This window comes from Globicephala melas, chromosome 5 (assembly GCF_963455315.2).
Source record: "Globicephala melas chromosome 5, mGloMel1.2, whole genome shotgun sequence".
Classification (NCBI taxonomy): domain Eukaryota; kingdom Metazoa; phylum Chordata; class Mammalia; order Artiodactyla; family Delphinidae; genus Globicephala; species Globicephala melas.
The window spans coordinates 93,563,530-93,579,554 of record NC_083318.1 but is presented as its reverse complement, the minus strand read 5'-3'; the positions used below and the strand labels follow the sequence as shown (position 1 = coordinate 93,579,554).

Below are 16,025 nucleotides of genomic sequence, written 5' to 3'. Positions count from 1 at the left end.
TCTTCATTGGACACTGGTATTCAGCCTGCTGCACATCTTTTCCAAGGGGCCTCCCTAAAGCAAGTTTTTAAGGGCTCTCAGGCGGCACGCCACGGCGAGCTTCCCAGAATCTCACATTGGTTGCGACGCTCCACACCACGTGAATCCACTGACCCCCGGAAGCAAGCCAGGCCGGGGGCGTTCCCTCTCCACGCTCCACCCCCTACGCCTTTCAGGCGTTCCGGCTTCTTAGGCTAGGCCAGAAAAGAGGCGGAACTCCGAGATGCGGGTGTGGTTTCCCACCGGATCGAAGAGCGGAGTGCACCGAGTGCCGCGGGAGCAGCACCCAGGTCCCCTGCTCCCGCGACATGGCCTTCAACTTTGGGGCTCCCTCGGGCACCTCTGGTACAGCTGCAGCCACCGCGGCCCCCGCGGGTGAGTGAGTCCCCCAGACCTTCTCCCGGGGAGGAGGGAAGGCCTTTGGTCCAGCCCTTCGGTCCGAGACTCTTCGGCTTGGGGATCCTGGGGTCTCCTGCCCGCGCGGAGACTTTAGGGGCTTCGGTAAAGGGCGGGCGGCAGCAGAGCGGGCGGAGGCGGCTCCTGAGGAGGCCGCGGGGAGAATGGAGGCCCAACCCGGAGCTCGCGCGCTGCGGGTGGGTCGCCGCAGGGCCCTCTCCTCCTAGGGCTCGTTTCCCGCCGCCTTGGAGTCGGACTCGGAGAGACCGGAGGCGGCTTCTCTCACCCTTTGCCGGAGACCCATCCTTCCCTCCCCAACTCTACTCACCCCTCCCCACCTCAGCGTCCGGGACGGGCGCGAACGCTCGCTTGGTTCCCGCCGCTGGGCTCGGCGAGGACAGGGCTGGGGAGCCTTGGGCGCTGCTCTGCGGCTCCCTCGGCCCTGGCCCCTTCGGTTCTTGCTGCGGGACTACACGCTCCTGTCCTCCTTCCCGTCCCCGCCTCCTCGGCTTTCTTAACTCGTTTGGAGCAAAGTCAGGGTTTGTCTTTGTTCACTTCTTTGAAACCTCCTGCAAACTCTTCTAATCCTTACCTTGCTTTCTTTTCTTTTCTTCTTTCTTCTTCCCCCCCTCCCCCTTTTAAAATTCTGTTTGTTTCTTTGCCTACACGCCTATCAGGATTTGGTGGGCTTGAGACTGCCAACTCCACCGCCAGTGGGTTTAATTTTGGGGGTTTCGGATTAACTGCTAATCCTGCAGTGAACTTTAATATTGGGAATTTCGGTGTTTCTACTACCTCGGCGACTCCGTTCAATTTTGGTAACAGTCTGGCAAGTGCAGGTAGATATGCGGGTCGTCTGTGTAACGAATGTTGGGAGCTGGAGTCCAAGAATATTTTGTGGTTCCAGAGTTTGGGAAAGAACAGCGACTTGTCTAACAAGGAAAGGAAATTCATTTCCTAATGTCGAGTCAAAAACATTTGTACCAACTTTTGACACTCTTAAAAGATTTGGTTTGGGGAAGTCTTGCAAGTTATAAAGTTCCTTTGTTAAATTTGCATTTAATTGAACAGAATATACCTTCCAAGTGATAAGTATTTGGAATGGATTTTTATTTTGAGTAGAATATATCTTCCAAATTATTAGATATCTCTTTCGAAGTATAAGCTCAACAGTCAGGCCCCTTTTCCTGGAATTCTTGGACTCCTGCAGTCATTTTTTTCCATTTTTCCTGCATCTTTCATTGGAATTTCATTTGATTGTCCTTGTGTTTCCTGAGAGAAACAAGTCTTATACGAACAGCAGCAACCTGTCTTGTTTTTAACCTGTACGATAATAATAATGAGTTTCTTTGGCCAACTGAGCAGATTAGGATACATTTCTATAAGATTACGCAATTATAGAAAGAATCTCCAGTTCTTTACTGGAATTTTTGAGAAATGATCAGAGAGAGCAATTTAATTTATTGTCAGATAGCATTAGCTTCTAAAAGATAGGCTAGATGTCTTTGTACTCAAAAAGGTAATTATGAAGATTCTGGTATCTATATGGATTGTTTGAAGCTCGTTGGAAATTCTGCAAAACACAAACTATAACGTGTGCGTGTGTGTGTACATATATATATATATATATATAAATTTAAAATAGGTCTATGTGTACCTTGCATACAGTGACCCTATAGAAAAGCCTTGCTCCTCAGCTGCTCGTATATGAATTTATTATTCATATTCTCTTACATATGCCACTTATGCCCATGCCAATTATATGCATTTGGTAAGCATGATTTATTCCCTACGACATACTTGGGAAGTCTGGCCTTTTGTGCAGTTACTTGTTACTGCAGTGTGAATATGACCTTGGCAATCTGATTCGAAAACGTTTTGAAGAATACTTGAAGTTCCAAAGATTAAACAATCCGTTATCACTAAGGTATATTTAAAGTGATCACATATCACTGTTGTTTGGTATGTTTACTTTTCCCTGTTTGCTTAAAATTGGCACTGGGTAAAACAGAAACATTATTTTGAAGTTTGTGTTTCCGACCAAACCCACCCAGCTCATAATTCAACAGTAATAAATAAACCTGTTGGTATTTGCTTGATTTCATGTTCATTTGGAGTTATCACTGTGAAGTTTTGAGTTGTGATAATATAACTGTTTTAACTACTTTTATGTATATGTTTATGTATGTTGATCAACTTCAGCAAAAGGCTGATTGAAATTCTTGTTTACTTTTTTATTTTATATCCTTGCAGATCCATTTTTACTAATAAACATTTTCACATTATGGAGCATGTTAAGATACCAGTGTTTTTATTGTATAGCCAATTCAGAATATATCTTAGTTTTTCTGTGAAAATTAGAAGTAATGAAAAAGATTAGGAACAATGTTCAGTACTTTAGGTGATTTTTATCAAAATGTTTACAGTTTTCAGTACTGCAGTAGAACCTACAAGTAAATAGAGTATTTGGTTGTGCCTGCATGCAACATGTAGTCTATTCTTGAGTAATTTTCCAAGTCAGAGTCATATGATGACTGTCAGTGGGTTGGGTTTTTTTCCTTCTTGTATCTTTTATGTTATAATATTGATGAATCTCTGTCTCTTATGCCAGAAATATATGAGACTAAAAGTTAGAATCCCAGAGAGTCTGCAGCATAACTCAGCACTAATGGTTCAGACATTTGTCTTAAAAGTCTTTTTTGACACCACATTGGTGATCAGGTAAAGACTGACAGTAAGGGGAAAAAAGCCATTGTGTATTGGCCGGAATTCCATTCCATTCATATGTCAGCTTCGATATGGTTAAGATTTATTTCGTCTCTAGATTTATCTGAAAGTGAAATTTGTGTATCTGTCACTGTTGTGGCGCAGAGCCCTGTGATAGCTCTGCTCTCCTTGCCAGCCACTGCTGCCTTGTGATTTTTTTTCCCCCTTATCTCTTCAAGAAACACATTCTTGTTTACATACCAATATAAGAGTCGGTATATTGGTATGTTTCATTTGAAAAGTTGCTCAGTCTTGATGGAGACTAAGTAGAAATATAAGCTAAAGTAGAGTATAAATTAATTCACCGAAGCCAGGGTTGCAAACTGGCAGCACAGTCTGCCAGTATGATGTTTGTCACACTGTTTTAAAAATATTTGACTTCGTTGCAAAAAAATAAATTGACTTCAGGTTTAAAATTGTGTAAATTTCACACAGAAAATCTAGATTTTCTATTTCTTGGGAAAAATGGGAATATATAACACTACTAAACTACTGCTACTAAATTCTAAAGCCCGCACACTACTAAATTCTCCTGCAGCAGTAATTTGCTGGAATTTAGGAACTGCTGCCATTTAAAAAAAACTGTTCACACTGATCCCTTCTGGCAGTCAATAAACACCTAGTCTGTTTCATTCATGAATGTTATCAGCCTGTATCTTGTAGGCATTTGAGTTTGCAACCCCTGCTGTAAAAGTACACAGTCATTTTAGCCTTAACACTATGACAATAGGCTTATTAACATGTTTACTCAGCTGTAGCTTAATCACCTCTTTAGTTGAAAGGTATATATTGCACTGTGGTATTTCTACTTTAAATACTTAGTAGCTCATTTCTTGCAACATATTGACTTCTTGATTAGTAGTATAGTTTTTTAAAAATTGACGTTAAAGTAGAGAAAGGAAAAGTTAGACCAATATATTTTGTCTTTATGTGGAGCAATTGCTTATCATGTAATTTGAAAAGGAAATTACCTCATATGTATACAAAAGATTCTTCCTTGCTATTTTATTTATCCTTTTTTAATTAGGTGGGTTTAGTGGATTTGGGACACCGTCTACAACAGCAGGTTCTGCATTCAGCTTTTCTGCTCCATCTAACACGGGCACTACTGGTAAGAGGACATCTTTTTTTTTTAATTTTATATTTTTGTGGCTGTGTTGGGTCCTCGTTGCTGCGTGCAGGCTTTCTCTGGTTGTAGCAAGCTGGGGTTACTCTTCGTTGCCCTGTGCGGGCTTCTCGTTGCGGTGGCTTCTCGTTGCAGAGCACAGGCTCTAGAGCGCGGGCTCAATAGTTGTGGCTCGCGGGCTCTAGAGCGCAGGCTCAGTAGTTGCGGCGCATGGGCTTAGTTGCTCCGCGGCATGTGGGATCTTCCTGGACTAGGGCTCGAACCCGTGTCCCCTGCATTGGCAGGCGGATTCTTAACCACTGCGCCACAAGGGCAGCCCAAGAGGACATCTTATATCATTTGTAGAAGCAAATGAGCTACAAGTCAGCTTTCTTTTTTTTACCTTAAACAATTTAAATTTTTCATTCAAAGGACTCTTCGGTGGTGCTCAGAACAAAGGTTTTGGATTTGGCACTGGCTTTGGCACAACAGCTGGAACTAGTACTGGTTTAGGTACTGGTTTGGGAACTGGACTTGGATTTGGAGGATTTCATACACAGCAGCAGCAGCAGCAACAAACTAGTAAGTATAAGAGGTTTTCATTTTCAGATATAAAGCCATAACAATGTAGGCAACATTGTTGAGTGCACTGTTCAAAACACTTTAGTGGATATCTTTTTTTTTTTGGAGGAATTATAAAGTATTCCAAAAGCTACTTCTTGTGTTTATATATGATGATAGCACCTGGCAAAGAAACAGATTGGCATGAGATTCTGATTATAAGGCCTCTGTGTTTAGTATCATTCCTTTAAAACTTTTGTTGTTGTTGATAAAAATAACACAAATATAGAAAGTGGCACAGAGGTACAGCTTCGTGAATTGTATATAAGATGAACGCCACTGTAACCACTGCCCATGTCAGGAGGTAGACCCTGGCCAGCCACTTCAGAAGCCCTCCAGGTTTCCCTCCTAGTCACTTCCCCATCAGAGGAAATATAGTTTTGCCTTTTGTGTTGATCACTTCCTTACTTTTCTTTATGGTTTTGTCTTGTATTGTTTAGTTTCATTTGTCTTAAATCTCTATAAGTTCCCCTTTTAGCTCTTTCTTTTTTATTTATTTTTCAATTTGTTGAAGAAATCAGATCATTTGTCCTGTAGAAGTTGTCAGTCAGAACTTTACTGATTGCATTCCTATTGTATAGTTAGCATATCCCTTTGTATAGTTAGCATATCCCTTTGTCCTCTGTATTTCTTGTAAATTGGGTTGAATCTAGGGGCTTATTTATGTTGATAGTTCAGTTTTTTGTTTGTTTGCAAGACTACTTTATAGATAGTGATGTATTTTTATCAAGAGGCATGTAATGTCTGATTCTCTCTATTTTTTGTGATGTTAGCAGCAGCCATTGGTGATCATTACCTAGATCCATTAATTCATTGGGGGTTGTAAAATGGTATTATTCCAACCGTCTGATTCCGTTGTCATTTATTTGTTGAAATACTTCTATAAAGAGAAACTTTACCTCATCCACTATTTGGTTGATTCTTTCCCTTTATTCTTAGCTTTCAAAATAAAGAGTTTGTTCCCTATCATTCTCCAAAGGTAACCAATTTTTTTTTTTTATGTCAGGAACTCAAGTATTTAAATTATTTGATATTTTTCAGTCCATCGCAGTTTTCCATATTGATGTTTAAATTGTTCCATCTTTGGCCAGTGTAAGCTTCTTCAGGTTGATTCCCAGGTCCTTTCAGACAAGTGTAGAATTACTCTTTGATAGCTTCCTTACTAGCTGGTATGGCAGTATGTTCCAGGGTTATCTTGTATGGATTAGTTTATTTAATTATCACAAGAACTCTATGAAATAGAACTCTTGTTACCTCCATTTTATAGGTGAAGAGAGGTAACTGAGAAAATTGTGACTTTTCTATATATCTTCCAAGATGTAGTATAGGAACATAAATTCAAGTTCCTTGACTTCCTTTGTAATGCTCCTTTTCCTTTTCCATAGTTTGCTACCTCTTAAAACCACTTTTGTTTCATTTTTCTTAGGTAAGTTGATTGATTGGCTGCAATTCACCCTACTCAGTCATTGAAGATTACTAACATATTAAACATGAATTTCAAGAATTATCTAACCAATAGGATGAAGATAATAGAATTATTCTTTCTGGTGTTACAATTATATCTTTCTTACTGTCCTTCTGCAACAATACAAAGTTTGATGGAAATCCAAGTAGTTAAGGAGAAGAAAGGAAAAGTGAAGTTTTTTCTTTGTTTCTTGACATAAAGTCTCTTCAACTATAAGTTATTATAGTTGTGCTTACTCTTGTTAGGAAAAATGGGAATTTGAATCTGGTGCTGTTCATTTGCAGAATGAAAAGGGCTCATTCTGCTGAGTGTATGTTTTATGTCAGGCACTGGGTATATAAGGTTGCTCGTAGTCTACAATAACAAACATCCAATTAGGTAGAATAATTAACATTCAATTATAAAAAATATGTATGTGTGAAAGCACTAAAATAGACCCATACAAGGTGCTTTGGAATGTAGAGGAAGAGTTGAATCTTAAGGGAATTAGCCAGTTGATAAAGTCAGAAAAGGGTATTCCAGGCAGAGGGAATAACAGTGACAGAGGCATGAATGCATGGCACGGTGTGATGAATTTGGGACCTGCTGTTGAAAGGAGTTTGAGTTTAATCTGCAAAGATTGTGGAGCTTTTGCCTCATTTTTTAAAACTCCTGCTTGTATGAGGTGCTTGCTGTCTGGTTCCACCATCTCTGATATGTCTAATCTCTGTTATCTGCTGATTCCTGGACAGTACCTTTTCTTCATTGAACACTTTGGCAGCTGGCTCTGAGTCCTGCTTTTCTTTCCAACTTGCACTATCAATCTGGGTTATTTTAGCATTCACATGGCTATGTACTCAGACGGCCATACCATCTACCTTTTACTCCAAAGACCTTCTCCATTTCACTTTAGCCACAATTCTTACCTTGGACTTTGGCAACATCTGAAACTGTTCTAGTTCCATAATCAATCAATAATCTAATTCCAATCATCAATAATAGTGCATAATCAAACATCCCACAACCTATTGCTCTTTTAGCCTGACTTTTCAACGACTTCCAACATAGCTGTTCCTAGACCTCATTAGGATCTTAGAGCACTGACACTTTCTGCTCTTCCATCAGCTCCTTCCTGTCTCACTGTCCTTTCTAATTAGCTTAGAGCCCTTGTCCTTCCATTTCAGTCACTCTTGCCAGTATGCTAAACTTCCTTATCCTTGTATCATGTCTGCTGGAAAAAACAACCCCAAGCCTGTGTAAGCCCAACTGTCTGTCTAGATATTGCTTGAGAAAATCATAGAGTACAGAAGATTGAATCTCTAAATTCTTAATCACCAACCCAAGTTGGGGCCTCAACATTGCCTGGTAATCCTGTTAAGTTTTTATTTTCAAATTTTTCTCCCACTTTCTGTAAGTTATTTTAAACCTTTATTCTCTTCAAATCTCAAAGTTCTCTGTTCTCACTTTTAGTAGATGGCATTGACCTCTGCTTCAAAGAGAAAATAGAATCCCTCATTGTAATTCCTTCAGTTGCCCACTACCGAATCTTATTTATCTACCTACCGCTGTAACCCATCCTTTTCTCTTTTCGCCTGTGCTCTGGATCTCATATCCTCCCACCTTCTGGGGCTCCTTGTGCTGTTGATTATTTTTCCCAGCAGACCCCCACCCCATTCTACCTCTCACCCCCCACCAAAAACAAAGTCTTCAGCTTCTCTGTCCGAGGATTATTCTCATTCACATTTAAACGTCTGAAGTTTTCTTTTTTCTAAAAACAGAAACAAAAAAATAAAACTACTTTAATTTCACATCTCACTTCAGTTATCTCTTGCTATCACTCTCTTCTCGCCTTCATAAACTACTTGAAATAGATATAGAAGAATGGGATCCCCTGCTGCTGTCTTCTGTTACCTCTTAGCCCACACTAATCTGTTTTCTTCTTTCTTTACCCAGTCAAATAGTTATGGTCATTAATCATCTCAAATCCAATGAACATCTACTGTTCTTTAATTGTGAAAAATTCTAATACAAAAATAGTAAAATGACCCCATGTTGTACCAGATAGATTCAACAAAAGTCAGAACTTGCCACATTTGTTTTATCTATATCCTCCTTCCCCCCTTCTTTTTTTTTGAAAGTATCAGTACTTTAAAGCCAATCCCAAACATGTAATTTCACCCTTACTTTACTGCTTTACTGTGCTTCTCTCTTTAAAAACATGGAGTCATTCCAACGCACAATTACTAATTCCTTGGTATCATCCTTAATCAGATTTCCCCATATGTCTCAGTAAAGTTTTCTTCAGTTGGTTTATTTGAATCATGATCTAAACAAGGTCTCTTAAGCTTCTTTTTAGTATAGAGAATTCCCTGCTTGCGTTTTTTTTTCACCCCACTCATGAATTGTTACAGAAACTGGACCAGTTGTCCTGTGAAATATCCCCCAGTTTAAATTTTTTTCCTTGTAGAATCATTTGACTTTATGCCCCATATTTCTGGTAAATGAAGTTAGCTTTAGGTACTTTATTAGATTTAAGTTTGACTTTTTGGCATGAATACTTTGCGGGTGGTGCTGTGTGCTTCCTATTGTATCACATTATGAGGCCATCTCTTTTAGAGATGCAAAGATTGATCAGTGGGTTCAGGTGGTGAGAGCCAGTCTGTCTTGTAAAGTTCCCCATCAGTCTTTAACCTAATGGTTTCATTCATTGATGGTCATTGCCTCAATCAGTTATTTTATTAGGAGTTGCAAAATTAGGAGTTAGTGATTTTCTAGTTCTGCCCTCTCTTCCACACTGAAAGTCTTCTGTAAAAGGAGTTTTTCTTCATCCCCCCTAGACTGCTTGGTCACCCTGAAATGGAATCTGTGTAGGAAAGGCAGGATAAATTCTTTCTTTTTAACTGACAGTTTTTGTAAGAAGTGGTTGGTGGCCTGATTATTTCCAGTGGTGTCCAGGGTGTTGAGATTTTTCTGAATTTTTGATTTTTACTTTTAAAAATTATCATTTTGAATGCGTGAGATTTAGTAAATTGAGTGTGTTTGAGTTGGATGTATTCATTATTCTTTTTGATGCTCAAATTGTCACATTTTTGGCCAATGTGAGCCCTCAACTTCAATCATAGTCTGGTCTTTTTTTTCTCTTACCCTATTGTTTAGTACTCCGTATTCCTTTTGCCAGCTCATCGTCCCCTCCTCTTTGACACAGATTTTGCACATGCTGTTCTTCTTGACGCTACCCCATGGCCTGGCTGACTACTTCCTTTAGACCTTAGCTGAAGTTCTTATGGGACAGCCTTCTCTTAACCCTCCTGCCCCAAGTTTGATTAGCTCCCTCATTTAGGACTCTCAGAGCCTCTACTTCGAGGCACTTATCACAACTGTTAATATTTGTTTGATATGCTCAGTTTGTTTAAAGAACCAGTCCTGTTTACCACCATATCCTTAGTGTTTGCCTCTATGTCTGACACTTAAGGGATACTCAGTAAATATTTGTTGAATGAATGCATGGTGAATGAATGAATGAAAATATGCATGTATGTATATGTGTATGATATATAAAACCAGGAGAGACTGCATTGTCAGGAAATCTAAGGGAGAAGAGTTTTTCAAGAAGGATGTGTATTCAGTGAAAGTTGAAGATTTTCTCTGAGGATTGAAGGAATGAATAATCAACAGCATGAGGGCCTGAGAAGGTAGAAAGGTGTGAGAAATCTAATATGCTAAGGCTTTAAAAGCGTCTGTAGGATTTTGTTATTTGAGTTTCTCAAATGCCTTCCAGCTAGTGAGCTCTGAGTAGACTAGTGTGGTTGGAATCTAGTGTGAAGTGTAAATTAGTATAGATGATAGTTTGTTAATCTTATTTAAAAGTTGAGGAAGATAAAACCTAGGAATTTCTTGTCAGAAGCTGCATAGTGAGCATATAGCAAATCAGGATTCAAGTCTCCTGGCTTCTAATCCACTTCCCTACCATTTTCATAAATGCCCATTTGGGAATTAATAATACTCATGTTGAGAGTAACAGCAGCCCCTCTCTAGCCCTGTAGAAGCCCCATTGGCCTTGTGGTACTTGCAATCTTTAAAGCTGAAAGAAAACTTAAATATCATCTAATATAGTGGTCCTAAAACTCAGGTCATTTTGGTATTCATGATTTTTCTTTTATCTACATACCATTTGTATTATTAGAGAATTTCTTTAAATCAGTTTACTTTTAAACATTTAATATGTTTATTTTGAAAGGAAAATCCAAACTATTGCTATAAATGGAAAACCAGTATCACTTGCTATAGCTGTTGTTTCTTTATAAAGAAACAATAATTGAACTTAAGTCCACAGTAAATATAATAGTGTTAATAAATTCTAACTAGATACCTTTGCTTTAAGCTCCTAGTCTTAGATTTGTGCTCCCCTTTGTTAAAATGTGAGATAAATGATGACACGAGGCATTAAAGGCATACTAGCACCAAACTGAGACTTTAAAAATATATATAATCAGGGCTTCCCTGGTGGCGCAGTGGTTGAGAGTCCGCCTGCCGATGCAGGGGACACGGGTTCGTGCCCCGATCCGGGAAGATCCCAGGTGCCGCGGAGCGGCTGGGCCCGTGAGCCATGGCCGCTGAGCCTGTGCGTCCGGAGCCTGTGCTCTGCAACGGGAGAGGCCACAACAGTGAGAGGCCCGCGTACCACAAAAAAAAAAATATATATATATATATATATATATATATATAAAATCAGATAATTAAAAGAGAAGTTTTTGTCATATGATTTAGTCCATCTGGTGACTCAACTGTTGCTTGACAAGATAATTTCATGTACCAAGGTTATTTACTTATCTAGCACTTTGGAAATACTGATCTGATCTAACAACTCAGCCCTTCTTTTATTGGAGAAATTTTAACACAGAATAAGTAACTTGTCCAAAGTTACACAGCCAGCTAAATCTTTGGCTTAGGATTTGCCCGTTTGTTGTTTTTTTTACTATATATTTCTTTGCACTAAGAGAAGGAAATTGTTTATTAAGCTGATATTGACATAACATTGATATAATGATTCTTTTTGCTTATTTTGTATCCTCCAATTTCTATATATTATACAACTGTAACAGTAGTAAAGGTTGTTTAAAAAAACAATTCTGCAACTTCACAGACTTTACCCTTTTTTCGCTGTGGGTCTAATATTAATATCATGGGTCTAAATTGTGTTTAATGGAATTAATTGTATTAAGATGATATCAGAAATGCGAGTTTAACACTATAAGGATTGTTCTAGCATATTACTTTCCTATTATTGCCATAACAAAGCATCACAAACTTAGTGGCTTAAAACATATTACCTTACAGTGCTGGAGATCAGAAATCCAGAACTAAATTTCACTGAGCTAAAATCAAGGTGTTGATAGGACTGTGTTACTTCTGGAGGCTGTGGGGAGAATCCATCCCCTTGCCTTGTCCAGCTTCTAGAGTCTCCATTTCTTAGCTTATAGCTCCTTCCTCCATCTTCAAAGCCAGCGGCATAGCATCTTCAAATCTCACTTTGACTCTGACCTCCCTCTTCCCTTTTAAAGAGCCCGAATATTATGTTGAACCCACTCTGATAATCCAGGATAATCTCAGTTTAGTTAATTTAATCACATCTGCAAAGTCCCTTTTGCTGTACAAGGTAACATATTTACAGGTTCTGGGGATTAGGATGTGGATCTCTTGGGGTGGGGGATATTCTGCTTACCATATCTAGGACCTGAATTGATTGATTCTTTTTTTGAAAAACTAATTTTGGGGTTCATTTTTAGCATTAGGTGGTCTCTTCAGCCAGCCTATACAAGCTCCTGCCCAGTCCAACCAACTGATAAATACTGCAAGTGCTCTTTCTGCTCCAACACTACTGGGAGATGAGAGAGATGCTATTTTGGCAAAATGGAATCAACTACAGGCCTTTTGGGGAACAGGAAAAGGATATTTCAACAGTAACATTCCACCAGTGGAATTCACACAGGAAAACCCATTTTGCCGTTTTAAGGTATTAATACTGCTTTTGATCTTCACTTGAAGAGTGTACGAGGAAATGTGATATTTGGATTAAAATAATACTAAGAAAACAATTGCTTGGTTTTTTAGTACTTCTTGAACATGGTACAGTAACACTTTCCTTTTAAAAGTACAAAAACTATAAAATTGAAGTGATTTCTTAACATATGTGTGATTGAGATGACTAGAATATGACTGAAGGAAGGTGTGACTAGAATGTAATTTATAGCAGGAAAAAATGTTAACAGAGGGGAAATGGTCTGCTTGGCACCTATAAAGGGGAGCCCCAAAACTAGAATTTAGTGGTTTTCATCTAATATTGCCCTGGAAAGTATACCCTAAACAGCATATCAGAGTAACTCTTCTGCTTGGTATGTATACTGTTGTCACTATTATAGCTGACTGCCAAAGCCAGTACTACAACATCATAGTATGTTTTCTTTGCTCTGATTCCATGCCTACCAAACAACTTTCTCATTTGAATTTAACTTCTCAGAGATTCTGCTTATCAGCCAGTGAGATTTAGGTCAACTTGGTGATGCGTTTTTCGTAAAAAATTAACGTATTTCAACCCAGTTTATACGTCAGCCTCTTTTAAGTTTTGTTGGCCTTTGTCAGTCTCTTAAACTTAATCAGTGTGTACATAGGCTGGTGTTTGGAGTTGCAAGGCTGAGGATCAGACCCTTGAACATGGTTAAACAACAGAAAGTGACCAACCCATCTTGTTAGGGAATATCTCTTTATCTCATCACTCTACAAAAAGAAAGTATACCTTTTGAGTGTATATAGTTGAAATTTTAATACTCTTGTGTAGTGACTAAGAGGTATATAGTAGACATAGGTTGAATATAACAATTTAATTTTTTTCTTTCTTTAATTGATATATTAACATACATATGGTAAAATGCATAATGAACTAATACAGAGTGAATTTAAATTCTTTTTAAAAATTGCATTATAAGTGGTGACAAAAGAGAAAAAAGGCTTATGTCTAAAAGAGTAATTCTTTAGAAAGGTATAGTTTGTCATTTAATACATGTAAAATACTAACCTGTTTCATAAACTTTTGTATTACATGAAACCATAAAATAATGTAGACATTGTTTATAGCATTTATAAGTTGACAGTGTTATTATGGTACTTTAAAAGTATTTATTTGGTAGACATTTCTTTATATATCTTTATATAAACTTCGCTTAAGATTCCATGGGTCAGATATATAATAAAGTAAATTACATTTTGGTCCATGACTTTTGCAGTCATTTTTATGGCATGCAGGGTTGTTTCCACAGTGTTCGGAAACACCCAACAATGATGGATATCAAAGTTTTTCAGAGGAGAAAGCTATTTAGTTACTCTGTGGAAGAGGACATTTTAATTTCTCTAAGTTTATGTTATTCTTGGGTTAGAAAGTTTCTCTTTATAATTGTGTGACCTCCTAGGGCACAGAGTTATGGATAGAATCATTACATATTCCCTTCATTACCAGACATTAAGCTGTTTTCCCTGTTTTAGCAGATGTTAAGCTGTTAATATTAAACACGTGATTTGAGATCTGTATGTGTTTTTGATATTCTTTGTTTTGTCATTCCACAGGCAGTAGGTTATAGTTGTATGCCCAATAATAAAGATGAAGATGGGCTAGTGGTTTTAGTTTTCAACAAAAAAGAAACAGATATTCGAAGCCAGCAACAGCAATTGGTAGAATCATTGCATAAAGTTTTGGGAGGAAACCAGACCCTTACTGTAAATGTAGAGGGCATTAAAACATTGCCAGATGATCAGTAAGTATACATTAAATATACTATATATTTCTGTGTGCCTTGATCCAAAGAGAGTGATCAACAGTGTTTTTGTTGCTAAAGCACAAATTAAATCTCAAAGCAGAATATTTCTCAGCTAGTGATTCTTCAGTATTTATAGAAGCATTTGTTTAAAAGCTTTTTTCTTAATCTTGCGTTTCTTATTAGATGCTAATAATTTCTTAGATTTCTTATTCAGAAACAGGAGGAAACTTAATTATGGTTGTATGCAAATTAGGGGCCACAAAGACATTGGAATGTTTTAACTGATTACTGTACATGTTCATTTATGGATAAATATGGTTAACTTCCCTTGTCCTATGTATAATTATCATGCTTAGTGGCAAGACATTTGCTTTAGGATATCTTGGGTTAGAAGAATTATTGTTACCAGTGAGATATAATAACTGAAATCAAATTTTACTTTTTGGACTAAATTGCAATGAAGCAGCCCATAAACTTCAACAGAGTCTCCAAGGCACTTCTCAATTCTGGGGGAAAAAAAAAAATAACATTTACATAGGACTTTGTAGCTAAGCATACCTTTTATAGATAATATCTTACTTGCCTACGTCATTTTAACTTTATTTAGCACCCTTTAATTTAGAAGGGTGCTTCTGAATTCAGCTAACACCCTTCTAAAATCACATGCTGCATTGATATTTGTGGCTGTGAGTTACATGCTCCGTATTTTATAACTTGGTTATCTTTCCCCCAGGACAGAAGTTGTCATTTATGTTGTTGAGCGTTCTCCAAATGGTACTTCAAGAAGAGTTCCAGCTACAACACTATATGCCCATTTTGAACAAACCAATATAAAAACACAGTTGCAGCAACTTGGTGTAACCCTTTCTATGACTAGAACAGAACTTTCTCCTGCACAGATCAAACAGCTTTTACAGAATCCTCCTGCTGGTATGTTTCCAGAGTCATGGAGTTGAGGAAATGAAAAATTTAGAAATACATGCTTCCTCTATTTTGGGAGGTGTTGCTTGGTTATTAATATTAATAACACCAGTGTCAGCTTATTGTGTCTGCTTATTTGGGACATAGTTTTGAATGTTTTTATTGTATTCATTCATTTAGTTTTTTCTATTATATAGCTAGTATGTTTGTTAGAAATTTGGGCAATGATGAACTAAAGAAAAATAGTCCATACTCCATCTACCCAAAGACAATGTAATCTTAGTATTTTATTTTTGTCTTATCTCTTAACTAAGTATTCAAGTAAAACCTGAATGTGTTCTCACCATAAAAGTTTCTAGATTGTGTGATAGATCTTTACCTCTCTTCCATAGAAGTAACTATTATCAATAATTTATTGAACTTTATTAATACTTTATCTGTAATTTTAATGTAAGCATATGTATACTAAGTCCTTGAAAAAAGTATTCTGCACTATACATTTACTGCAACCTGCCTTTTTACTTATAGTATTTCTTAGTATTTTCCATGTCAGTACATAAAGATAAATCTTATTCTTTTTAAAAGCTGCGTGGAATACTGTGGATGTACCTTACTGAATTTAACCTCTAGGTTGTTTCCACCTTTTACTGTTATAAACTATGCAACAATTAACATCCTTGTAAATATGTCTTAGAACACATAGGTGTGTATTTTTTTAGAATAATCTCTGGTACTGAAATTTTTGAGTCAAGATTATGTATACAGTCAGCCCTCTGTATCTGGGAGTTCCACATCTGCAGGTTCTGCATTTGCACATTCAACTAACCACAGCTCCAAAATAGGAGAAAAAAGATTTTAGGAAGTTCCAAAAAACAAAATTTGAATTGCGGCGCCTTGGCAGCTATTTACAAAGCATTTACATTGT

At 37.7% G+C, this 16,025-nt stretch overlaps 1 protein-coding gene across 3 annotated transcripts in view; it reads left to right on the top strand.

Annotated features, from left to right (window-relative positions):
• The first annotated feature begins 294 nt into the window (after positions 1-294).
• NUP54 (nucleoporin 54) overlaps positions 295-16,025 on the top strand; it is a 39,945-nt gene continuing 24,214 nt past the window's right edge. For 2 of the 3 annotated variants that reach the window (XM_060299496.2, XM_060299495.2), the window contains exons 1-7: positions 308-414; positions 1,113-1,274; positions 4,229-4,312; positions 4,739-4,888; positions 12,158-12,384; positions 13,989-14,176; positions 14,913-15,109. In XM_060299496.2, the coding sequence (XP_060155479.1) occupies positions 348-414; positions 1,113-1,274; positions 4,229-4,312; positions 4,739-4,888; positions 12,158-12,384; positions 13,989-14,176; positions 14,913-15,109 (1,075 nt within the window). In that variant the 5' untranslated portion in view covers positions 308-347. Of the gene's footprint in view, positions 415-1,112; positions 1,275-4,228; positions 4,313-4,738; positions 4,889-12,157; positions 12,385-13,988; positions 14,177-14,912; positions 15,110-16,025 lie in introns of all 3 variants that reach the window. The other variant, XM_060299497.2, reaches the window with a different exon arrangement.